Below are 24,562 nucleotides of genomic sequence, written 5' to 3'. Positions count from 1 at the left end.
TAATACAGTGTCTGTTTGTTGAAAGCTTCTCTGTTTGAAAGCTGCTCCGTTTGCTCCTCATTTCTCTTCACTTGCTCCGATGCCGCTCGTAGGCAAGCAGAACAACTACATCTAACAGAAAACCACAGTCTTGTTTTATCCTCCTTTTTAATTTGAAAAAACCAGATTTGCTGCCTGCAGTTGGATCATGGCATCCCCAGAGTGGAACGGAAATAACACCCAAAGGCATTCCCTGCAACTATGCTGTTTGCATCTTGAACAAACTCAACCTGTAGCCGCGCTGACGAAAGCACTTCTGCTTCAACCTGCGCGTCGACTTCGTTTCCATTGTTTCTTCAAATCTTGGACGACGTAGTCGAAGAAGAAATCGGGACACTTCAACTTGAGCAGTTCTAATCCGCGATCAGCATCGGAGCATCCACGAGCAGCGGGCTTGAAAACTTGAAGAGGGTAGAGCAGGTACTCTTTCAAGGTGCCGACCTCTTCCTGCCTTTTATACACCGAAATGATCACCTCGACGAGCTCCTCAATGTCTTTGATCGCGCGGACCTCGGCGGAGAACTTGCGGATGGCCAAAGTGCCAAGTCCGCTAACCTTGTACTTTTGCGCAAAACAATACATTTCCATGTGAAAACCAGCCGAGTCGCCGGAGCCCGCGCTCCCCGGTGCTCCGGGAGCCTCATACCGGCGACGGGAGAAGAACTCGATCGCCTTTTCCACGACATCACCTGAGAAGTCATGAATCTCGTAGAAATCTGGCTTCCTTTTCTGGACAAGAGCGTTAGCAGCGAGTAGTTTCGCTCTGCGGCGGCTTTCCCGGTATGCATACCTTCAAGTGGACTCTCAGAACCGGAGACTGGACTCCGACGATGGCCCTGTTAATCTTGAAGGTTCTCTGTCCACATTTGATCTGGTAATCGCAGAACTCTCCCTTATGCATAGCCCTTGCGAATTGTTAAAGTGATGGCAGAAAATAGCAAGACGAGAAACGTACAAGATAACCTTGAACGCGTAGTCAGGCATACCCCCCTTTTTGAGTCGATCTATTGCATCTTGTAGCGTTTGTTCTTTTTTGGTCAATTTCGTTGACTGAGGCTTCTCATGTGTTTCCGCTGGTGCCGCGCCAGGCCGCTGTAGTGTCGCAGATTTTGGAGGTACCACCGCTGGTAGCTGAGGAGTCTTCGGGGTGGCTGTTCCTGCCAATGGCTGGGGAGTCATGTGCGTGGTTTCTGTTCTCTTTGATCGAGAAACTTTCCGAATCTTTGCCAGATGCATAGCATCTTCTCCTGCTGGTGTCTCCAAAGGGCGTTTCGATGGCCGGTGCGTGGGGGCTTCTGTCGATGGTGTCTGGGGAGTCCGAGGCATGGCCGTTAATGCTTCGGGGTTCTGAGAAATGATACTTGTTCCCGCCAACATACGAGGAGTCTCGGAAGTAGTCATTGTTTTGTCCGAGGCCTGACGAATCTCGGGCGTGGCAGCTGTTTTGGACGCCTCGCGAGTCTGAGGCATGGTAGTTGGCTGCTATTCTCGCTGATGTCTGGTAAGTTATGAGTTCAAGCCTCGGAAGCTTTTGGCGAGGAAAGCTCTTTCTATTTATACATTATGAGTGTAAGAGTCCTTGCGTTGGCGCTCAACTGGATTCCCATTCATGGCACCCGCGCGGCTACCGTCAAGCGGGACACGGACAAGCTCACCATCGCAGCCCAGCGGACTCGGCACCTTCAACTAAACTGCAAGAAAAGATGAGTGATGTCACAATATGATTGAGACGTTCTGGAACTGTAGAGTGACGCTGCTGCTCTGTCTTCAGGGAATTTTATTGGTGGAAGGTGACAGTCAGACAAAGGGACAGGGTGCTCGAGTGATACCATGCTGCATTCGCGCGTATCAAATCCACAGTTTCGATATCATGAATCACATAATCCGTTTCAGGAAAATTTACTGAAAACAGAAAGCATCCTGATTGGTAGGAGACTTGCAGCGAAACTCTGGGTAGTCGCGGCTAATGAGCTACCTGAATGGCGGCTTTGTTTGGCATGACCGGTGTCCTCCTTGACTTTGTCTAAAAGAGACAAGGGATTAGATACATGCTACTTCAGTAGAAATTCTCTTGTTGCTAGTACGCCAGCAGCCTCAAAATAGTGACAGTGTCACCTCCGTGGCACAAGGCGGTAGTCTCCTTCCCCAGGTCGTACGCGACATGGGGCATTGTATGGCAACGCGTAAGCCAAATGAATAACAGGAAATCTTGGAAAATCAGAAATGAGTGATACTTACTACCTCTTTACTGAAACTGTACGTTGCACGTATGTAGGAGAAGGGTCTTGGTTGACTGAACTCGCCCTCAGCCAGACATAAACTTGCATCTTTGCAACTACTCAAGACCCTTGCCCAGCAGAGATAGCCAAAAATGACAGACACAACAGCCATCAACAGACAAACAAACTTGGAAAGACAGGCAAAAGTCGACATGGATGTAGGTCCTAGCAGCATCGTCCCTTGACCACTTTCTGAAAGACTAAACATTTATTTAGCACGTGAAACGCGACAAGCCATTAGAATCCTCTCAAGATCGCTCTAATACCAATCCCGAAGTCGAAGTCAATTTGGCGGACGTCGCCGGACTTGCCAAGTACCTTCAGTCCCTGCTCGAGAAGAAGATCTATAAGAAGGACGACCCGGAATTCCTCGAAATTATGGAGTGGTTCGGACGTCTCATGGACGCTGTCCGCGTCCTCGACAAATTCGCCGAGATCCCTCGGTCCGATCTTGATGAGAGCAAGCTCTATATAAGCACCTACCCGGAAATCCTTCAAAATGGAAACTGGAGCGTACTTGTTGAACGCGCCAAGAAAGCGGTTTACGAGGAAGACATGGCCACGGCAGGGAAGTACCTGCATCATTCACGCGAGATCGTGTCCTGCATCATCAACGGTAAGGAGAGGGCGTTCTCGGACCTGGGTTACGAAGAACTACGGAAAATCGTCGACGAAACCCTTGCCAAGATGGGGAAAAGAGCCAAAGAAGTCAAAGAATTGGAACAGTTCTATAGATTATCTAGGTTAGTCTTCCCGTTCGTTTTTTACTTTCCTTTCTCTTCTTCCCTTACCATCCCAACTGGAAATCTTCTTTGCTGGACTACGGCTAACACGCGAATCAGGAAACGTTCATCACGGTGATAATAGGCGTAGACCCAGCCACCGCAGACGCAGATTTCGGAGAGTTCCTGTCGGCCCATTTTGACCGACAATCTTATGATTACGGGGACCAAGACAACTGTGTTATCATGCAAATGGACGACAAGTAGATGGCGAATACGAGGACACTACTTGTGGAGGACGAAGCGGCAGAGACGGAAGTGAGATTGGCAGACGAATGTACGGGAGATGCTGCAGATTGCTTTTTTCCATTATCAGATGGAGACGGATAACTAGTTGCTTGATTTTTTTTTTTCGTAATCAGATTGACTCTTGATTTATTATTCAAGCACAACTATGAATGACCCTAAAACATTGCCCGCAGGTCATGAGAATGCACCAACAACGTCCAAATGTAGTCAACTTGATTCGATGGAAATAGCCTCGTCTTATATCCGCTATGTCCACCGTCGCAATGATTCATCCACCTTAACCGTCGCCCGTTGACTCATCTCATGGATGCTATTTAATTATTTTAACCCCCCTTAGGCCCTCCCCCCGCTCCCGCTAAGTTGCTGACTTACTTACACCCCATCCAACCGACCAACTCCCACTAGGCAGAAATAAAAGACAAGAGAAACCAATGTCGTCGCAGGAGAAACAGGTCTGGCTCATCACCGGGGCGTCCAGCGGCTTCGGCCTGCAACTCGCCCTCCGCGCCCTCGCCGCCGGGCAGCACGTCATCGGCACCGTCCGCAGCAGCGCCGGCCCCTCCGCCTCCGCCGTGCACCAGCTCACCTCCGCCGGCGGCCACGTCCTCGAGCTGGACATGACGCACCCGCAAGCCGCCATCCACGAGGTCGTGCGCGCCGCCGAGGAGGTCCACGGCCGTGTCGACGTGCTCGTCAACAACGCCGGCTACTCCATCCTCGGCGCCATCGAGCAATTCCGGCAAGCCCCCCATCCATCCCTCCCCTCCCATCAACTCGCTAACACCGACGCAGCGAGGAAGAGGTGGCGCTGCAGTACCGCACCAACGTCTACGGGCCGCTGTTCACCACCCAGGCCGTGCTGCCGGGTATGCGCGCTCGTCGCCGCGGCTGCGTCGTCAACGTGTCCAGCGCCGCGGGGCAGGACGCCGGCGCCGCGCGGGGTCTCTACGGCGGCAGCAAGTTCGCCCTCGAGGGGCTGACGGAGGCGCTGCGCGCCGAGGTCGCCGAGTTTGGCGTTGCGGTGCTGCTGGTCGAGCCGGGGCTCTTCCGGACCAACTTCTTCCGGGCGCTGCGCACGCCCGCGGCGCCGCTGCCGGAGGCCTACCGGGACGGCTCCGCGGTGAGCGGGGCGCTGGACGCGTTCGCGGCGCTGGCGGACGGCACGGGCGGCGGGGACCCAAGCAAGGCGGCGGACCGCATCTACGAGGTCGTCGCGGGGGAGGGGCTCGCGGGACACTTGAGGGGCAAGGTGCTGAGGCTGCCGCTGGGGATGGACGCCGTGGAGCGCGTGGAGGCGAAGCAGAGGAGTGTCCTGGCCGAGGTGGCCGAGGCGAGGAAGCTCGAGGAGCAGCAGAGCACGGCCTTGGCCAGCTAGTGGGTAGATGGATATATATGTGTGTGGTTGTGGTATATGTCTGCGTCTGGAATTATCTATACATGTATGGCGGGGTAAAAATAGTCCACACCCAAGGTTGGCAGATTATGATACACTGCACGATCGTATCGTATCGTGCTCCTTTCATATAGAGAAAAGCAAATCCGTACCTACCACTCCTCAATCTTGTCGCCCTTGCCTGGCTTCTGCATGCGCACAACCTTGTCCGTGTTCAGCAGGCACAGCGGGTCGAGGGCCTTCTTGATCTGTCGCATCGTGTCGACCGTCGTCACGCCGAGCTCATGCTCCAAGTAGTCCCTCTTAACCAGACCAACGCCATGCTCACCCTGACCGAGTGATTAGCTTTCTGAATGTTGACAGTCCCCTTATATCTTGCCACTTACCGTCACCGTGCCCTCCATCTCGACGGCGCGCTTCACCATGCGCTTCACCACCGTCTCTGCCTTTTTGCGCTGAGCATCGTTGTAGATGAGGATGGCTACGGAGCCTCTCGTTAGTCCCTATATTGTCCATCCATGCTTTTCCAGGGTTTCCCTCTTTCGAAAACTCACAGTGAAAGTTGCCGTCGCCGACGTGGCCGACAATTGAGCCCCGCAGACCACTCTTGCGCATGTCCTCCTTGGTCTCGTCGATCAGCTGCGGGAGGCTGCTCATCGGCACCGCCACGTCGCCCGTCCAGACGCGGTCGCCCGGCTTCATGACCGCCATGGTGCTCCAGAGGGCCTCCTTGCGCGCGCTCCACAGCTCGTCCTGCTCCTGCTCGCTGCGTGCAAACTCAAACGACCTCGCGCCCGCCGCGCGCGCCAGCGCCTGCACCGTCGCCACCTGCTCCTTGACGCCCGCGGGCGTGCCGGCGAACTTGAAGAAGAGCGTCGGCGCCTCGGCCCACGCGCGCGATGTGGTGCCCGCCTCGTTGATGAAGCGCATCTGCTCGTCGTCGAGCACCTCCACCGCGGCCACCGGCACGCCTGAGCCGACGACCCGCGCCACGCACCGCGCCGCGTGGCCGATGGTCGGGAAGGTGCCGACCGCGACGCTCGTCGACGCCGGCTTGACCGCGAGCTTGAGCGTCGCCTCGGTCACGAGACCGAGCGTGCCCTCGGAGCCGATGAAGAGCTTGGTGAGGTCGTAGCCGGCGGAGCTCTTGCGCGGCCGCTGGCGCGTCTTGATGACGGTGCCGTCGGCCAGCACCACCGTCAGGCTTAGCACCCACTCGCGCATCGTACCGTAGCGGTACGCGTTGGTGCCGCTGCAGCCCGTGCCGACCATGCCGCCGATCATGGCGCCGGGGCCCGGGTCCGGCGGGAAGAAGAGCCCGTCCGCGCCGAGCTCCTCATTGAGCCGCTCCCACCCGACCGCCGGCTGCACCACCACGTCCAGGTCGTCCTTGTGCAGCTGCAGAACCTTGTCCATGCGGCGGAAGTCGATAGACACGCCCTTGCGCGTCGGCGTGAAGTGGCCCTCGAGGCTGGTGCCCCCGCTGTAGCCGACGACGGGGATGCGTCGCAGAAGGCAGATCTTCATGATCTCCGACACCTCCTCGGTGGAGCTTGGGAAGACGACGCAAAACGGCCGCTCGTCGGGGTTGGGCCGGTGCGAGGACCAGTCGGCCGTCGCGTGCTGCTCGAGGTCGGCGGGAAGCGTGCTCACGTTGTCCTTGCCGAGGACGCGCACAAAGTCGGCCCAGGCGGCCTGCATGTTCTCGAGCTTGGTGTTGTGCCTGGGGATCTTGGACTTGGGCAGCGGCAGCGTCGAAGAGGGTTCGGGCTCGCGGGGCCAGTAGGTGCCCAACCAGTAAGCGATGCCGATGCTAGAGAGGAAGACTTGTTTGCGTCGTGGTTAGTGCGAGCGAGGGTCAGGGGGTCAGGGGGTAGAGTAATTCTCGTCCTCACAGAATGTGATCATCCAGTTCCTCGCGGGATCTGTCGTGTTGCGCCATTGTTCGTACTGCGCACGCTGCTCGCGCTCTCTCCGCAGACGCGCGCCGATGCTGCCCATGACCTGGCCCTGAAACGAGCGGCCCAGTTTGGCCGAGTTGCCCTCGCGCGGGGGCTTGGGGTGCTCCGGTTCGATTTGCATGCTGTACCAGCGCGCAATGATGATGGGCGAGCGGCAAGAAGCGCTGCTGCGCAGTTGCAGTTGTTGGCGGGCGTTTCGCAACGCAGCGCCGCCTCGTAGATGCGCCATCGTGACTGGGCCGGTGATGGTCGAAGGGATTTCCAAGGGGAAGAAAAGGGAGGAGAGGGGTAGCGCACCCCGGTCAACTTAAAAAGACACTCTCGATGGGTTAGACGATTGCCGAGCGCTGGCGGTTGGAAGGTATTGGGGTTCGAGATGTAGTTACGGATGAAAGGGAGCTTTTTTTTCTCCTTTGCTGATTTGCTGGGCTGCCAGAGTGGAGTGTGGGGTCCGGCCCGGACACAGACAGCAAGCTTCGGCGTTCCACCGCCGCCTATAGCCGCTCTTCGGTACTGGCGCGATTACGGGAAGGGAATATCCGTTCTTGGACGATGGCATTACTGCAAAATGAAAATAAAACATGCATTTTCATGGTGGATTTGAACCTGGATATGGCCTTGAGACGTGAGCGGCCGCGGGCTTCTACCACCGCCTATGGCTGCTTGGCACCACCAGCATCCGTATCGCATCCCAGGAGCATGGGTATGTAATAGATCAGCAATATTACTACAAAGCCAAGACAAGAGCCATCGCTAGCACATCTTCATTCATGGCTGGCCTATCCATGCTCCATGTAATTCTGTACAAGCGCTTCCTTGCCGCTTTCCTCTCAGAGGGGCAAGCCCGCCTCCCCCAACCCAAGCCAGCATATCGCATCCCTACTCAGGCCCCGCTGCTGCTATGTCCCCTTCCACACCAGCTGCACGTTGAACGTCGGCGACGCCCCCTGCGTATGCGCCAGGTACGCCGCCAGCTCCTGCTCCTGCTCGATCTGCAGCGGGAGCTCCCCGCCCTTACCATCCTTGATGACGCCCTCGACGCGCCCGCACGCCGCCCCCGGGAACCGCGCCACCGCCGCCTCCCGCAGCTCCTGCACCGACGGGTGCGCCCCCAGCGTCGCCACCCACAGTCCCGCGCCCGTCAGGAAGCTCGACGACGGGTGCAGCCGCAGGTACACGGCGCAGGCCGCCCCGCCGCGAGGCGTCGTCGTAGTCTGCTGATAGCCAGAGGCGGCGCCGGCGGAAGGGCTGCTCGCCACCGCGCCGACATCGTAAAAGGCTTGCGGCGACGGATGATGGTGGTGGCCCATGAACGCAGCCGCGGCGGCCGCCGCAGCTGCCGCTGTTGGGTTGCCCGGGCTGAGGAGCAGCGCGTGGGGACTCATGCCTGACGAGTCAAGCTGCATGGCCGCGCTCATGTGCTGCATGGCGTCGCTGCCGGGGCTGCCAAACGCCATCTGCGATACTTCTGATAAGTCGTCGAACGCGCTGCTCGCCAAGCTGCTCTCCGACATTTCTATTTGGTGGTGGTCGTGCGCGGCGCCGGCGGCGATGGAGGTGGTGGTGCTCGGGGAGGAGCTGTCCGCCGCCGTGGCTGCGCCGCCGCTCCCCGGCCGCGCCCCCTCCTGCCCGCCTGCCGCCGCGGCCAGCGACTGCCTCGAGCGCCGCTGGTCGCGCAGTCTCTTCATCACGTCGCTCGCGACCGTCTCGAGCGCGCGCAGCCGGGCCCGGGCCTCCTCCGTCCCCGAGTCGTCTCCGAGCACCCCGCGCACACGCGGCGACCGCCGCGCCCACTGCCGCTTGAGCCCCTCCCACTGCTGCGGCGTCGCGTCCGACTTGCTCGCCAGCCGCGCCTCGGACAGCACCGCGTGCAGCGCCGCCCGCATGTCCCGCGACTCGGCCGGGTTCACCCCCAGCACCGCCTTGGCCGCGCCCAGCGTCATGCGCGTCTCCAGCGTCCGCAGCCGCTTGGTCACGTCGGTGCAGATGACGTCCAGCGCGAGCTGCCGCTGATTGAGGCTGCTGCTGCTGCTGCTGCCGTGCGTCCCGGTGCCACCGGCACCCGCCCAGAGCATGCGCTGCAGTGCCGGCGAGCTGCCGACGAGACGTTGCTTGGCGGCGGCCCAGCGCTCAGGTCCCGCTTCCGTTTTGCGTGAGAGCGAGTCCTCGTGGCATATCTGCTGAAAGTTGGTCCGTAGCGTGCGATACGTGGCCGTGTCGAGGCTGAGAATATCGCGGGCTTCATCAATCGTCATTTCGGAAGGGAAGCGGTTGTTGCTACCGACCGTCGTCGACTGTGCATCCTGCCCACCCTGCCGTCCTCGACGTCGGGCCCGCCTCCCGGCGGCCGGTACCGTGGGCGCGCCGTTGCCGCTGTCACTATCCTGCATAATCATGTCACTTCCACCGTTAATGACAGCGGCGGCGGCGGAGTCGTTGTCGTCATCAGTGCCATCATCGTCGACATCGTCATCGTCCTCATCACCGTCGTGTGGCACCTCCGGCGGCGCATCCGTCGTCGCGTTAGGGACGCGGAGCAGCCATCTGTTCTTGGTACGCACCCGCACAAGCTCGCGCGGCTTAATGTCATAGCCGTCCTCCTCGTTGAGAATGCGTAGCATCTCCCGCTGCGAAAGGTTCTTCTCCCAGAGTTCCTTGATCCGGGCGACCAGGCGGTCATTCTTGTGGGCCGGCCGCTGCTTGGCTGGAAAGTTCCAGCGACGAAACTGCGTTTGAAAGGCTCGCTTGCTACAGAAGAAGGGACCTTCTCTGGAGTGAAGGGGAGGACAAAGCATTCACGTAATGTATGTACAGGCGTGAATTAGCTTGCTGCGTCTGGTTCCCCTCTCGCCCCAAAAAACGCCCCGTTGGTGTAAGTTGACGAAGAAAAAACAAATAGGAAAAAAATGAATAAAAAGGGTAGAGTGGCAACAGCAAAAGAGACTACCTACGGGCGAAGGGAAAGGGAACGGTTCAGAAGCAACACAACAAACAGGGCGCCGAGAGCCTCACTTATCCAATGCCGGGACTCATACAAAGTGGCCCGACGGCTCCAAAGGGCCGTATAGATGTTTGTCATAGTGAGATCTCTTCCCTCCCCCTCTTTGGGCTGACTGCGTGCGTGCCTCTCGGCGTGTGTGAGTCACTCACCTAGGGCAAAACGCGTGGGCTGTCTTTAGATGGTCCATAATGTCCTCGAGGGACCGGCCCTCTCGGATATAAAGCTGATAACATGTTTCTTGATGCGCGTCCCAGTCATAGACCATGATCCAGGGCAAGATGCATTGCCACCGCTTCGTCTTGCAGGGGAGATGTCTCTTGGGGCGTTGTTGATGAGATGGCACGTTTATTGGAGCCTCGTTCAGCGGGTGGAGATGATGTCCAGCGCAGGCCCGGCGGCATCATGCAATGGAGTTGGGGTAGCTTCTGTTTGCTCCGTACCGTGTGGATAACATAATGGACTGTATCGGGACACTGTGCACTTATACCCGGTTACCTGTGAAATGTGAAGAAGACAACAATGCACAACAGTGCACAACAAAGACGGCACGTCAGGCTTATTTCAAGACATTCATCTTGTCCACTAGCTCTGATAAGAAGCAACATACTTATTCGCCGGTCCTGGTACAAACTGGACGCATGCTCCCCCTAATCCAATCGCTGCGACAGTTGGCCCTTGCCGAACCTCGGCATTGGCAAGTACCTATCCGTCCGGGCCGCATCTGAGCTCCGCATCAAGCCAACCTCACATCCCACACACCTCAGACATACATTCAACAGTGTTTATTTTTACCTTGTCCCTCCTCACCCAGCCCAATACTCTGAGCTCGCAATTAGGCATCCTCATCCACCACACCCGATACCACACAACAACCCGCAACCATGGCCACGCCTACCCTCCCCGACAGCTACAACACGCTCTCGCTGCCCGAGATCAAGCTCTCGCACCACCCGGAGACCTCTCCTACCGTCACGCCCGTCATCATCGTGCGCCTCAACCGTCCCGAGTCGCGCCACGCCTACACCGACACCATGGGCGCCTCGCTCGTCACCGCCTACGGCCTGCTCTCCGCCGACCCGCGCGTGCGCGCCATCGTGCTCACCTCCGCCGACGCCTCCAACAAGTTCTTCTGCGCCGGCATGGACTTCAACGTGCGCGCCGCGCGCGTCGAGGACCCGCTGCTCTACCGCGACTCCGGCGGCACCGTGTCCATCGCCATGCACCGGTGCGCCAAGCCCATCGTCGCCGCCGTCAACGGCGCCGCCGTCGGCATCGGCATGACCATGACCCTGCCCGCCACCGTCCGCGTCGCCAGCAGCAAGGCCAAGTGCGGCTTCGTCTTCGCCCAGCGCGGCTTCTGCATGGAGGCCTGCAGCAGCTTCTTCCTGCCGAGGCTGGTCGGCACCTCCCGCGCCATGCACCTCGTCAGCACCGGCGCCGTCTACCCGGCCACCCACCGCCTGTTCGACGGCTTGTTCAGTGAGGTCGTGGAGCCGGAGGAGGTGCTGCCCACGGCGCTGCGCATCGCGGAGGGCATGGCGAGCAACTGCAGCGTCGTCTCGACCCAATTGATGAAGGAGATGATGTACCGCGGGCCCAAGTCGCCCGAGGAGGCCCACCTGCTCGAGAGTAAGCTCTTCTACAGCCTCACCTGCCCCGACACAGACTCGGCTGAGGGCGTCAAGAGCTTTCTGGAGAAGCGGCCGCCCAAGTTCACGGGTACCATAGAGAACCAGCGGCCTTTTGGGTACCCTTGGTGGTCGGAGCTTGATGTGCGCCCCAAGATTTAGACGGCATGTAGTTTTACTGGATATTATTGGCGGTGTTTAGAAGTGTATTACAATGGAGCAATACGATTTCGAGTCACAGGTACTTAAGAGTCATTTTTGAGAATCATCGTGTTTGCGGTTGTGTCTATCCCTTTCTCATCCGAAATCCTAAAATCCCGTAAACTCCTTGCTCAAGCGTGTGCGTGTGAGTGCCCATACAAGCGTAAAAAAAAAAACAGTCCAAAACAGATGGCGCTCCAATAGGCCAGCCTGAGAGGTGAAAGAAAATGCTAACCCCAGGATATATCATTCTCCATAAACGCCCGGCAAGCATCGCCTTGGAAAGGTACAAGGAATAAAAAAACGGAACGCTAACAAGAACAGAATGCAGAAAATAAGAATGGTATAATGGTAGGACGACATCGTGGTCGTCTTGTTTTACTCTTTTAAGAGTGGGACCATCAAGTACGGCAGTGTATGCCCATTGACGTTCTGTTATGCGACGTCCGGGTTGACAGTCGGACGAGGGTTGCTTTCTGCGCATCATGGCAGTGAGGGGCTGATAGCCACGAGGCAGTTCATCGAGATTAAGCGAGGTGAGGGTTCAAGGGGTGCTTGCGATAGGTTCATGCCATGATCTCGCAATGGCGAAAGGATGTCTCGGGATGGGCGTCTCCTAGTGTCTGCCCAGTCTAAGTAGCCGTGTTCTGAACCAGAGCATAAACGCCGTCCAGGCGCCGTTGGTCTTGTGCTTGGCCGTCTTGCGACGCTTGGGTCGCTGAAAGTGGACTTCATCGGCAGTCACCGGTGTCTTGCCAGCAGAAAGGTTGTGGTAGGCACCAGTCGTTGCAAAGTCGGGCTTCTCGTCGCTGGCGGTTGAGGTAGAACCAATTGTGTTCTTGCGAATCTTGGCACGGTCACGGCTGTTGGCACGGTCACGCCGGCGCAGCTGCTTCTGGGCATATTTTTCGTCCTTCATCTTTTCCCTATCTTGAAACTTGCGACGGGCATCACGGACCTGCTCCTGATGAGTTCGGGTGTCGACATCGCTGCGAGAGCGCAGACGGAAGCCGCTTAAGTCGAGAGAGTTGCGCAGGGGCGACAGGGGTGAAGCTGAGGTAGGCGTTCCCGAAGAGGCCATAAGGAGGGGAGCTGTGGGGGATTCTTGAGTAGCGAACTCGGACTTGAACACAGCCGTGGGACCCGAGTTGGAGCGGGCGGTGGGCATCAGCCTAGACGCCCGGGTGCCGTCGGCAAGAACTAGGTAAGGGCGAGAGTCGCGAGCGTCGCGAGGTTCGTCGATTGAGGTTCCACGAAGGAGCGGGCCGAGGGCATAGGGCTGAAGCGGCGGCGAAGTAGTCGATCTGGTTAGAGAAGTTGCGCGCGGGCGGGAATCGGTGGGTGAGATTAGGTCGTCGTCGTGCTCAGTGATGGTGGAGGCACAGTCGCGGGGGCCAGGTCCGGATGTGTCAAGGGAAGCAAAGGAATTGGCATATGACAGAGAGGGTGTAGCCGTCCTGGGAGTCTGCTGGCAAGGGTGGACAAATGTTCCGTTGCGGGCGCTGACGCTCGTAGCAATGGACGAGGCGTGCGACGAAGTACCACTAGTCGAGCGCATATGGGAAGAGTACCTGTTCTTAGATCGCCAAGTCGGGTACTCAACAGATGGCGATGTCGAAAAGCTCACGTCTCGGGGTCTGGAGGCGTCGACGTGGGGGATAGAAGGAGCCGAAGCGTCGCAGGCAGCAGCGGCGTCAGGGAAGAGGTTGTCATAGTCAGCTGAGGGGCGGGTGAGGGGGGAGGGTTGGTCATCCCAGCCGGGGTCGAAATCGAAGGAGCCTCTGTCGGAGTTGGAATGGGAGCTGAGCTTCTTCAGGATAGGCTTGACGATGGCGCGTCCACGGTTCTTAGAGCGGGTCGAGTCGCTGCGGGAAAGCGCAGGCGCAGGTTTTTGTTGCGAGAGGGAGGCCATTATGGGCATGGTGCTGATCTGCGTGCGGCGGATGTGGTGGTGGTGGTGGTGGTGGTATTTGTGGTGGTATTTGTGGTGGTATTTGTGGTGGTATTGGCGGCAGTAGTGTTTTTACTGGCGGTGATGTATTGCTGCTACTACCGGGCTTGGACGCTGGTCGTGATGGCAAACGAACACCGGAGCCGGCAGTAGCAAGGCGAGAAAAGTCGGGTGTCGATGGGAGCAGATGAGTCTCAAATAGATGTCATGGCAAGATCGAGTAACACGAAAATCTGCGAAGTAAAAATACTCTGGCGGGTAGAAGAGCAAAGAGTATTTATAAAAAGAAAACAACAAGTGGCGAGCCGAAGCAAGCGAAAGAGCTGGGAAGAGGAGGCGGAGGAGGAGAGGTGGGAGGGTGGGCAACAAGCGTTTGTTGTTATCGCTGCAGGTGGGCGATGCGATGCGGTGTGGTTGCAATGCCTGCAGTGGGTGGTGCAGTGGGTGGTGCAGTGGGTGCAGGACGAGTGGATAGGTGGGCGACAGGTTGGTCACTGCAGAAACGGTAAGAGGAGCAAGCAGAGGTCGAGTAACTCGAGGCAAGCCAGAGGTGGTAGTGCAGAGTGAAGATGGAGGAGGGGAAGAAGAAGAACAAGAACAAGAAGAGGCAAAGGAGGAAAAGAGAAACGGAGGAGATGGCGCTGAATAGAAATGCAACAGTAAGAAAGTAACAAGCTTCAGGAGGCGAAAGTGTTCTCAGGCGGGAGACGGGCTGAGGAAGCGAGACAACCTAAGCAAAGTAAATTTGGGTGGAGGAAGTTGGAGAGACAAATTTTGAGAAAAGGCAGAACGGGGAATCCAAGATTGAAACAAAGAGGGGCACAGCCGGGGGAGGATGTGGGAGAATGGGGCCTGAGAACCACGATACTGAACTACTGATATCAGTGGTATCATTGGTTTCATTATTGTTTCCTCGGGCGGCGCCTACCTGTACAAGGTTCGTTATTAGAGGTACTAACCTATTTGGTGGGTGTACATAGTTGGTGGGCGGAGCTGAGGCTAGTTACTGGTAAGCTCAGGGTCTGTCTTCATCATTTTAGTGGCCATTGTCCACTGGACCCGGGGCATGCTAAAATGCCGCTTTCCACTGCCCAGGCTTTGCCATTAGCTCTCATTTGCCCAGCCCAGACAACCGGATTCCCAGGAGTCCGGGACGGACGGTATCCATTGTAACATTGTCATTATTATATTACAGTACAGATTAATGCCGGATGCCTCGGACAACCCACGAATGGCCACGAATGGCCACGAATGGCAGAAATACTGAAATACTCAACTTGAGCACCGGTCAACGTGATGAGCATACGAATCCTGCTCGCGATTCTGACACGGAAAATACCATGTTCGTACCTATCTTACGAAGTCGAGACATTAATAAAGACACCATGTACGCGTCTACACGCCCACACACGCGGGCTCAGCCGTCCTCCTAGCCTTTCCTAGTCGTGCTAGTGGTGGCAAAGTCCGTGGCGCTGCTCGGTACCAGAACCCATCAATGATGCCTCGTTAGCGATGTATGTATGTATGTACTAGGTAGCTAACGTGGCAGGCTGCAGCCTTTTAAGAAACGAATCTAATAATATCTATAAATAAGTAATAAATCACTGTTCATCGCATCTCGAAGATTTCGCATCAAAATTCGTACCTCTATCCGTATTCCGTGCCACGGTGACCACTTCTCTTTCATCTCAATAGCCAACTAGCAATTTCCCTATCCCCTTGCCCCATCCACTCACTATTCGTCTTCAAAAGTCTAACGCGACCTCGATCCTGGCATCCCAGCGCGTCAAGGCATTTCTCCAATTTCTGACAGCCGTTAGCTAATTTTAATAATGTACTTGGGACCATCTCCACCCATTGCAATCCATTGCCTTGCCTGCCTGCATTTTCAATCCCGCCCTCTTCATCAACATACGCAGTCTCTCCCACACACATGCAACATCATACGCGTTGCACAACGTCAGCCAAAAGCATCCTCTGACTGGCCTCTTTGCTATGAATCCCGACTTTTGTCTTGCCTCGCCTCTACTCAGAAACACCACGTGCGAAGCTCCCCGCTTTCTGTGCCACACTCTGTTGCTGCGCCGCCTTATTATTAGCAGGTGCTGCAGCCACAGTCAGCGTTTTGCCATTCTCCCCCGCTTCTTTGCTTCCCTTTCACGGTGCACCGACTCGACAAACTCAACAAGGCATATCCGTACATGTTTCTGACTCTTGTCCAACGTAAATGTGCAATCATTTGCTCGACGACAGAAACGCCGTTCCGATGCCGCGTCATCTACAAGGGTAAAAAGAGAGTTTGCTTTTTCCACTCGCTCGTTAGTCAGCTGCAGCGAGCGGCGGCATGAGCGAAATACAGATCAAGTTATGCATTCTTATCACGGTCCGCGCCCCATGAAGCGACACCAAATAGGCTCTATACTCATAGCTCGGGCGCATTTGAACCTCAGGGCCGAACTCTGTCCCGTCCTATCATCGCTAGTTATGGGGCAACCAGCCCAGGCCTGGTGGCGCCATGGCACGGCCAAGCTGAACCGGCAAAGCCTCGTCGCCTTGTCCGTGGGGTTGACGACATTTGCGATGCTTCGGACCATCTCTATTTGCAGTATCCCGCCGCCGCCACCGGATCTTCAGTCACATTTTCAGCGTCCCCAGCACGAGCACCGCCGCCGTCGCGCATCACCATCGCCCACTCAGGCCCTGCAACCACCCTGGCCTGCCTGCAGCATGCAATGCGCGTTGACATAGCAGATGATCAGCGCAAAAAAAAAAAAAAAGGGGGGGGGGAATATGGGAAACTGTTCAAGTTTGGTGTGCTGTGCAGCATCAGCTCTTCCTGGCTGCCATCACCCACAAACCCCTCACCCGGAACGCCCGGTGCTGCTGACGGACAAGACGCTTACAATGGCACAGTGACATGTTGCGCCCCTCTTGCTTGCACAAGCCCATCTTGCGATAAATTATAAGCCGGCGGGATTGGTCAAGGTAAAAAAGGAAGGCCGACGAAAAATAATAGTCGCACACGCTACCCTTGAAACACAGCTCAACCTGCTCATGTTGGACTTGAACAATGCAAGTCTATTGGCGAACCTCGTCAGTGCAACCCTCTGATTCAGCAGACAACGCAACTTTGGACAAGTCATAACTATAGATAACATCGATATAGAAACGCCGCCTGTCGCAGCAAGTCCAACACCTCGTCAACGGCCGCCCACTGCAAAAACAACTCGGGTCAAGCAAGGTTCGGCTTCTCCTTCGGCGTCGCCATCTTGGCGCTCCATCGCAACTTTCAACTGCTAGTTACCCATCTTGGGCGACCTCACCGGCACGTGCCCCTTCCTTCAGCCCGTTTTGCCGTGCTACCCGCCCCATGTGTGCGGGGAGATAGACAGACTTTGTCTATGTACTTGTTTTCAATAGCATAGCGCAGCCCATTGCCCGCGCGACTCATTCCTCTCTTTACCCCAAGCCAACACGCGAGACAAAAAGGGCCGCAGCTAGCGTCGGTCGAAGACTGTAGTTAAGAGAAAGTCCATCGGCCATGGTCAATGGAGCAGATGATAAACGAGTCCCTTCCCTGCGCCTACCATTGGCCAGGCCGCTGCCTAGACAAAGCCTCGTCCCTCGTCGGCCTCGTGCTAACCCGGCTGCAGTTGGCTAAACAGGTCACCCTCTTGGTTTGCACCTTCGCATGTGGCAGCAAGCCCAAACCTGCAGATGCACAACATCCACAGCCACGTTACAAGCGGAAGCTGCTCGGCCCTTTATTATTAGCGGCTCGTTAATATCCTTCCTCTTTGGATTCTGGCCCCAGTTCCCCGAAACTCAAATCCGGGAGGCAGCCGGCCTGACTAGCATTGACGTAACCAGCCTGGGGCACACTGGGGAATCTGATCCGCCCACAGCAATAACCACTTCGCCTTGACAGCTCAGGGATGTTCCAAGTCAAGCAGGTCATTCCTACATAGCCATTTACAATGTCGAACTGTCCCATGTTGGCTCGATCAGCCTTTCACGTGTCGGAAACGTCCGAATTCAACCCTTCCAAAACAGGCACGCCTTTCTGCAATGACATCACAAGGGTCTCTCTAGGTTTTATAGGCCTCAGATAAACGGGCCAATGTAACTGCGGTACAAGCGGCTCTTTTAGATCTCGTGCTAGCGCCCTCTGCCGGCCCTTCCCGAGACAGTGACGTCGTCAAAACATGATTCTTTGCGTAGAAAGTTCCGGCCTGTCAAAGGGCTCAGTCAGTCAAAACTTGGGCCTTGTCACTATCATACATATGAACAAGCTACCATCACGGAATTGCAGCCAAGGCTTGTTCCGTAGGAAGAGCGTTCGTGTTGGTCGAGACTCGCCTCATCAGCGACTTCAAGTCTCGCGCTGCGTCTTATTTGCAACCATTGGTAGTTATCACTGGTGTCGAAAAGAGATATTCTATCAAGTTTGGCGGCAGAAAATGGATCCCTTGACCGGTTGTCAAGCCGCTCAACTTCCAGTATCCCGCCGGCTCTTGGCGATGGCTACATAGGAGGAGAACTGATCGCGACCGCTTCACTCAGGGCCGTTTCAGAAGCCCCGCGGAAGTGAAGGACGCAATCAATTTAGAAAAGCATTTTTCTCTTTCAAATTTCTTTATTTTGATCCCCTCCTCCCCGTCTTACTTGGCTCGTCTCTCGTTCTTGCTGTCTTTGCTAGATGTTTCGAGCGGCCTCGGTGACAGCACGTTGGGCACACGCTTGACAACAAATCACTGCATCTCAAAGCATTCAGAGAACCGGATAATACCTTGCATAAGAATAGGAGTCAATTAGTAGCTCACTCCCAAGAAAAGAATTCGTTCCTAGATATTTTCGAGCGCGTTCCATGGACCAATGCTCTCGCAGGATCTATAAGACCAGCCGGCGCAATTTCAGGCAAGGCAGAAGCTCACATACTCGTGCAGCATCCTCACGCAATGCGTGTGCCTTGCTATGGAGATCGTTATGGATACTAAGTAACCCATGGCTCGACCTTGTTTAAGAAGCGGTCGACGCGCATCCCACTCGCTTCGACTACCATTAACGAGCGGTCGCAAGCACTCGCTCTCATCTACCCGTTTTCTGTCGAGGCTACATCTTGTTTAAGCATAGAATACATCAAGCAAGGCTAGGTCTAACTTTTTATGCTGGGTGACTCGGTTGTAACCTTTGCAGGATCAAGTCCCCAAGTCTGCGACTGCAGATGCCAAGTTCTGTTGGTTCCCGGAGGCTCTTTTCTAGTTCTGGGTAAAACTACCTCGCAGTTTTCGACGCTATTGTTAAATTGAATCTATTGACTAGCCGTTAAAAACCGTTAAAATCAAAAGCATCTAAAGCAAAGACAGACCTTGTCTCCCATGACAGGTGTAGGAGGTTTGGATTGACTACCCGAGACCCATATCCATGTCCTTCAGGAGAGTCAGCCGCGTATTGCCTCGGTTTTAGCCAAATAGCTATCACACTCTTATTGTCTCCCTAATACAGAATCGTACAAGCCCTTGAATAAAACCAGATAAGCTGTAAGCCCCGATTCTCCCACACAGATCGCTAGTCTCTAGGGCAGCCTGGTCTCCTTGCGTATGTTGTCGGTTTGCGTCGCTGGCAAATATCAATGCATAAGTGCGCTGTCATGGCTGCAGTTGCCCCAAGGCGATGGCTATTTGCTGAATTCATTGACATGGGTCATTCTCAGAGGCAAGCACTTTGCCTGTACGTTGCGATGCACACGGCCCTTGATCCATCGAGACGGTGAGCCCCCAAACGAGGACTACGTCGCTGCTTGAAACCAGCTCCTCATGCCTATCCGGCCAAGTTCCATATAGCTTAAAGACTGTAATCAATTTTCCTACCCGGTCGAACCCCTTCCATTGGTAGTGACCCGCTATCCTCGACCCAACCGGCTGTGAGATGGCTTTCGAATTGGCGGATCACGACACGGTAACTGTACGATAATTCCATAGCCGGATCTCGCTTCTTGGCTCTGTCAATCGGGATACAATAAAGTAGAATACAACATCTGTTGGATAAGATGCTCAAAGTCTCTGGACTCTGAAATGCCCACTGACTCTTTGTCTGCTAAGCTCCGGAGCGCTGGAACAGTATTTGAATACGATCACTTGACATGCCGAAGACCAGGCCAGAATCTTGCACGTGAAATCTAGCGTCGACATAATCGTCACCCGATAATTCAATTTGCATGGTTCCAAACGAGTCTTTTGACGTGCCTCATGGACAGTCATTCCACACAAGCGCTCCGCCTCTCCAGCATGATCAGCCGCCCAGCATCTCTCTGGCCAAGCATTTTGCCCAAGGGCTGAGAGTTTGTTGAAGACAAATTTTCTGGTGTTGTCTCAAGTCTGATCTCAATGTTAGACCTGCTCGTTCCTCTGGCCAGTCAGCGAGCCGCGCCAAAAGTGTCTCACCAGGATCCCGTTCCGAACAACCTCCCGGCCAACAGCTTTTTCTTTACTTCAAATTTGCTTGCTTTCCCACCTCTTTTGATTACCTTGCGACACAAAATGTTTGACTGTTTTGTCGGCCAACACCCGATCAACACACTCTAGTCAAACTCCCGCTACCGACGCATGTCGGGAAGGACAAACGAGCACAACTAGGCTTCATGTGCCTGCAACGGGATGAGGAGCAGGTGCCCCCCCATCTTCCCGCCACGTCGGTACATACATGCCCTTACTGCGGACTCGGGGCTCTCAGTTATGCGACGCTTAACATGTATCTTGTATCTTGTATCTTGAGGCAGTTGACGCTTACATTCGGGATCTTGAAAGTGGAGGAGAAATCCCCAGATCCATCCATGTCCCTCACTTAAATCTCGCCATGCAAGGGCGACCCATGTCGGCCCATGTCGGCACATCCTTACCGCGTACATGACAGATTTCCGGAAGGCGGATTTCACTGAAACATGTTTACTCGTTGTACCAGAAATAGCGACCTGCTTCTATGGACAGATCGCTGGGGCCACGGCTGCATTTCATGGACAGCGTGGCTGCTTCTGCATCAGCAATTGCGTCCTCGGGCAGCTTCTTACGTGACACTGCATTAATATGAATTCTGGCTCGGCATTCGAATTCGGTGCTGCCCCCCTCCGCATTGCCAATGCAAGTGTGCATGATGCTCATCGTCGGCTCTCGGGGGCTGAGTCCCAGCGGCCTGCAGCGGAACGAAAGGCATTCGGAGAAGTCGATGAAGCATTGGTAGCGGAATTGACATCGTAAACTGCCAGGGCCCTGGACTTAAGGCAAAATGATGACAGCGCAGTTAGCCACGCCCATGCGCTCCTAAGCATTTAGTCTTCTTCCTTTGGCTCTACATCACCTGAGCATCCGTTGTCGTTTTCTCTTGCGGACTCACCTATTTTGGATCCATTTTGGCCATGTATATCCACAAGAAAATTGCAAAAGCGTAGTAAAGTCAGCCCACATCAGCAAAACAGCCCAGCTTGAACGGGTCTTGCTTGCACATTGCTTAGCCGCCGTCTCCTCTCTGGTGCGGACTTGTGCAACATGGAAACAGAAGCACATCTGCCAACCAAACTCTTCAATGCCAGTGTCAGAATATCGAACTGGAGGGATCTAGACCCACTGTCCGTGCAGGCACAACTTGAGCCCTCCAAATATTGTCGACTCCATATTATGTATGTACTGTCTGTATGCATCAGGGCCAGTGGTCTCGCATCTTCTCGGGGAGAGTCTTGCAGGCTGCAGAAGACGCCTTGACACTCAGCCACAGCATTTGCATTCGTCGACCAAATCTCAGATAATTGCCGGCAGACCTTCTCTAGTGCTTTAACAGGCCAGAACGCTGTGTTAACAAAGAAGAACCCTCCATCTGCTGCACTAGCACTGTTAGTGTCAGGGCTACTGCATTGGCCACGCTGGATGAACACTTACATACACCCACCGGCACCCTGATCATTTCTGCAAATAGCAGGACGATAAGAAGCGCGACAGAGCACCCGGGTCGGTTTTGCGACATGCATTATCTACCCTTGGGTGATTCGCCAAAACTGCCTGCACGCCCAGCCTTGCCCCAGCATTGATCGGGACGCCAGACGGCTAACCTCCGAAGCCTTCTTCTGTGTCATTGAACGGGGACATGTGACGGAACACATGTGTCTTTGGCGGGTAATTAGCCCATTCTTCAGCATCCTTCGTAGCGGCATTTGGAGTCGCTTCGGTACAGTCCCGTACAGAATCAATGACATGCTTCCAAGTGAGACACTCGGCAAAGTTACTTTGCGCGCTGTTTTGTGGATAGTCCTACCTTAGTTGAACGGTAGACTAGGCCCGTCCCTGATGCAGGCCTAGTTTCTTTAGACCAGCTGGCGAGAATATCAGCATGCGCATAGCGGCTCTAGCGCTCCTAGTATTATGCCGAGCAAGGATTTCATGTGAACAGAAAGGGCGTGGCCCTCCACCTTGTCCGGGACCCTCTGGTAGACTTGGAGCTGGAACGACAAGTTTGGAGCTGTTCAAGTGTTCTGTAACAAAGACAAGCGGCAACCTGCGTGGTGTTGAGACAAGACCAACGTCAACCACGGCCTTGTTGCCAACTTGATCGAGGTGCATCGAGTAGCGCAGGTCACCGTTAGCCCCTGTAATCAACAGGAGCAATATCCACCTCTGACAGCAATTCAAGGCGCCCAAGGCTGTGGGACAATTTGAACTTCATGCAAGGCTAGCCCACAAGAACGCCAGGTATGCAACCGAGACGAGCTACTGTCGATGGCGGGCATTGGTTGGCAGCCAAGTTTCCTTCCGTGGCTAGCTAGTGTGCTTGCGTATCGCAGTCACCTTGGCTCTCATCGAGGGTCCGGGCTTCACACCTTGGTTAGGAGGCGCAATATCAGCAGGCTTGATGGAGTACTGACAACACAACGATCCATTTTCCAGATGCCCCAGCATGAAAGCTCCGGAGTGGGCTGTAGTCTGATGTGGGTGAGCGCTCATCATCAGGAATCATGAGCTCCACTGCGGAATCTTGTCGGGGTAGGGAGGCCTTGTCCATCTCGTCGACGGGCGTATCATCTCTAGCGTCGCTACGGCCCGTCCACAATCTCCAAAGGCCGTCGTCCTGTTTGTGTTGAACCGTTTACAAATGGCCAACCTGTATCCGTAACCCCACTGACAGTTAATGCTAGAAGCGACGACGGGATGCCTGCCCTTAGAATATTCACATATTTGTATAAGCATGACAATTTCGTCAGACTGGACTTGTTAGAGAGTGAAATGATGATAGGATAACACCTATACGTATGTACAGACGATGCGCAAACAACCTCGCACGACAAAAGAGCTTTCAGCGCTGAGGAGATGAAAGGGCAGCAGGACTTGACGTTGACGATCCACAGCAATTCGTTGGAATAGTAAGCGATTCTGATATTGTTGTCGCACCAAAGACGGTGCGTACAGAATGGAGTGTTGTTAAACAGCAGTCGTGGCTACTTGGTAGCGCAGTGGTAGTGTGGCGCGTGGAAGGCCTTGCCGAGAGACGACAGAGAGAGGTATCGAGCAACCTGGCTGCTGCATAGAACTGCAGAGAGCTGCAGAGAGCTGCAGAACGCGAGTGAAAGGTCAATCTGTAGGGCGAGAGAAAATTGGAGTTTTGTAGCTATGCATGACGAAGGGCTGCTGTTACCGCGCTGTCGCACAAGAGTCGAGAACTAACAAGAACAAGAGTGTCTCGGTATGTTGGAGGCGAGGGCCCAGAGTAGATTGGACTGTGGCCACCGGACCCAGCTTGCTTGCCACTAGGTAGTCGGACGACGATCTCCGAATGAGCCGGGCGTCGTGTGATTTGCGTCGAGAGCGCAAGTTGGCGCAGTGATAGTATGGGGGACGGTGGACAGACAACAAGCGGTCGCGGGGGCTTCAGAGCTGGGTGCTTGTGCAAAGCCATTGGCGACAGCGAGATGGCAAGCAGGATGAAGAGGCAGGCAGTATTGGAGCCAATCACCACCTCGAGGCACGGGTACGTACCCAGCTACAGTACATCTAGACCTGGGCAATTGCTACCCAGGAACCTAGGAGCAGGGGAGGTAGAGGTTAGTGTTGACTGAGCTCAGTGACCTGACTCTGGTGGTGCTGCAGGCTGGTGAGAATCGCATCAGTCCCCCACGCTGACCAGCAACCCTAGTGGATGGAAGACGGAAGGTGAGCGGCAGGGCCTGTGGTCTGACAACTGTCCGTAGTACGAAGCACTGGCATGTCCATGTGTTTGCGGGCGCCGAGGGCGAAGAGGGTCGAGAATGATGGATACGATGTGTTAGCTGTGGATAGTCATGCACGATGGACAAGGTGAGGGCTGTGTTGGGGAGGGGGGCATGGAGGCGTCGGGATAGAGGTGTCGAAATAGAGAAGGCGTCGTGACCAAGGTGAAGTGAAGAGGGGAAGGTGGGAATGAGAAAACGTGGTGGAGTTTGGAGGTTTGATATCCAGGTACGTACCTGCGAAGGCCCACGATAGAAGCAAGGTAACAGACTGGGACACTAGATGCCGGATGGAGGAGCAGACGAGGGCTACATGGAGAGACTAGAGTAGAGACACAGCGGTAGCGAGTTTCGGAGGTATTCGGCCGATGATTCTAGTGATTTTTGTTTATCAGGTTTATCACAGTCGAGGTCATTTACGTGGTTTCCTTGTACGAGGCGGGTGTGACTTGGGGGGTGCTACCTACATAACTAGGTAGAGAGAGGTTCGATAAAGAGGCTTTTGAGGGGCTTTGGAGGCTTGACCGGGGCTTGAGGCTTGGGGCTTGGGGCTTGGAGGCTTCGCTCGCTGGAGACTTCGTCTGTGTAAAAGAACCCAGGACCCTCTCCCTCCACCTATCAGTGGCTGCAGGTAACTGGAGCTGGCGTCTGCATCAAATGAAACCCTAGGCTTAGTCGTTGCGAATATCTACGGAGCAGGTCTCTGGCGCAAGACTGCCTCTGAATAGCGTTGTTTTGGTGTCATTGGATGTTGGAGTCTCGCAATATGTATGTACCTTCTTTATGACTGTGTAGCAATGGAGAGGCAGGGTAGGGTAGGAGGTTGTACATA

General features: G+C 55.3%; 7 protein-coding genes across 7 annotated transcripts; 3 read left to right on the top strand and 4 right to left on the bottom strand.

Annotated features, from left to right (window-relative positions):
• Nucleotides 1-300: 300 nt before the first annotated feature.
• On the bottom strand, nt 301-1,509 carry ISF_03193 (BTB/POZ fold protein; the record flags this gene model as incomplete). Its single annotated transcript, XM_018846799.1, has 4 exons — nt 301-768; nt 830-944; nt 995-1,043; nt 1,419-1,509. 4 exons carry the CDS (start codon nt 1,507-1,509, stop codon nt 301-303), a joined length of 723 nt encoding a protein of 240 aa, XP_018705688.1.
• Nucleotides 1,510-2,410: 901 nt separating this feature from the next.
• On the top strand, nt 2,411-3,179 carry ISF_03192 (hypothetical protein; the record flags this gene model as incomplete). Its single annotated transcript, XM_018846798.1, has 3 exons — nt 2,411-2,476; nt 2,535-3,061; nt 3,161-3,179. 3 exons carry the CDS (start codon nt 2,411-2,413, stop codon nt 3,177-3,179), a joined length of 612 nt encoding a protein of 203 aa, XP_018705687.1.
• Nucleotides 3,180-3,780: 601 nt separating this feature from the next.
• On the top strand, nt 3,781-4,724 carry ISF_03191 (NAD(P)-binding domain protein; the record flags this gene model as incomplete). The annotated part of the gene is made up of 2 exons (XM_018846797.1): nt 3,781-3,999; nt 4,152-4,724. The coding sequence occupies 2 exons, from the start codon at nt 3,781-3,783 to the stop codon at nt 4,722-4,724; spliced, it is 792 nt and encodes a 263-aa protein (XP_018705686.1).
• A 170-nt stretch (nt 4,725-4,894) lies between these two features.
• Nucleotides 4,895-6,932, bottom strand: ISF_03190 (D-lactate dehydrogenase; the record flags this gene model as incomplete). Its single annotated transcript, XM_018846796.1, has 4 exons — nt 4,895-5,071; nt 5,129-5,223; nt 5,297-6,568; nt 6,638-6,932. 4 exons carry the CDS (start codon nt 6,930-6,932, stop codon nt 4,895-4,897), a joined length of 1,839 nt encoding a protein of 612 aa, XP_018705685.1.
• Nucleotides 6,933-7,602: 670 nt separating this feature from the next.
• Nucleotides 7,603-9,498, bottom strand: ISF_03189 (hypothetical protein; the record flags this gene model as incomplete). The annotated part of the gene is made up of 1 exon (XM_018846795.1): nt 7,603-9,498. The coding sequence occupies one exon, from the start codon at nt 9,496-9,498 to the stop codon at nt 7,603-7,605; it is 1,896 nt and encodes a 631-aa protein (XP_018705684.1).
• Nucleotides 9,499-10,585: 1,087 nt separating this feature from the next.
• ISF_03188 (enoyl-CoA hydratase/isomerase family protein) lies at nt 10,586-11,494 on the top strand (the record flags this gene model as incomplete). Its single annotated transcript, XM_018846794.1, has 1 exon — nt 10,586-11,494. The coding sequence occupies one exon, from the start codon at nt 10,586-10,588 to the stop codon at nt 11,492-11,494; it is 909 nt and encodes a 302-aa protein (XP_018705683.1).
• Nucleotides 11,495-12,149: 655 nt separating this feature from the next.
• On the bottom strand, nt 12,150-13,445 carry ISF_03187 (hypothetical protein; the record flags this gene model as incomplete). The annotated part of the gene is made up of 1 exon (XM_018846793.1): nt 12,150-13,445. One exon carries the CDS (start codon nt 13,443-13,445, stop codon nt 12,150-12,152), a length of 1,296 nt encoding a protein of 431 aa, XP_018705682.1.
• Nucleotides 13,446-24,562: the final 11,117 nt, after the last annotated feature.

Source organism: Cordyceps fumosorosea (assembly GCF_001636725.1).
Source record: "Cordyceps fumosorosea ARSEF 2679 chromosome Unknown scaffold_6, whole genome shotgun sequence".
Lineage (NCBI taxonomy): Eukaryota > Fungi > Ascomycota > Sordariomycetes > Hypocreales > Cordycipitaceae > Cordyceps > Cordyceps fumosorosea.
This window is presented reverse-complemented; position numbering and strand designations above follow the sequence as displayed.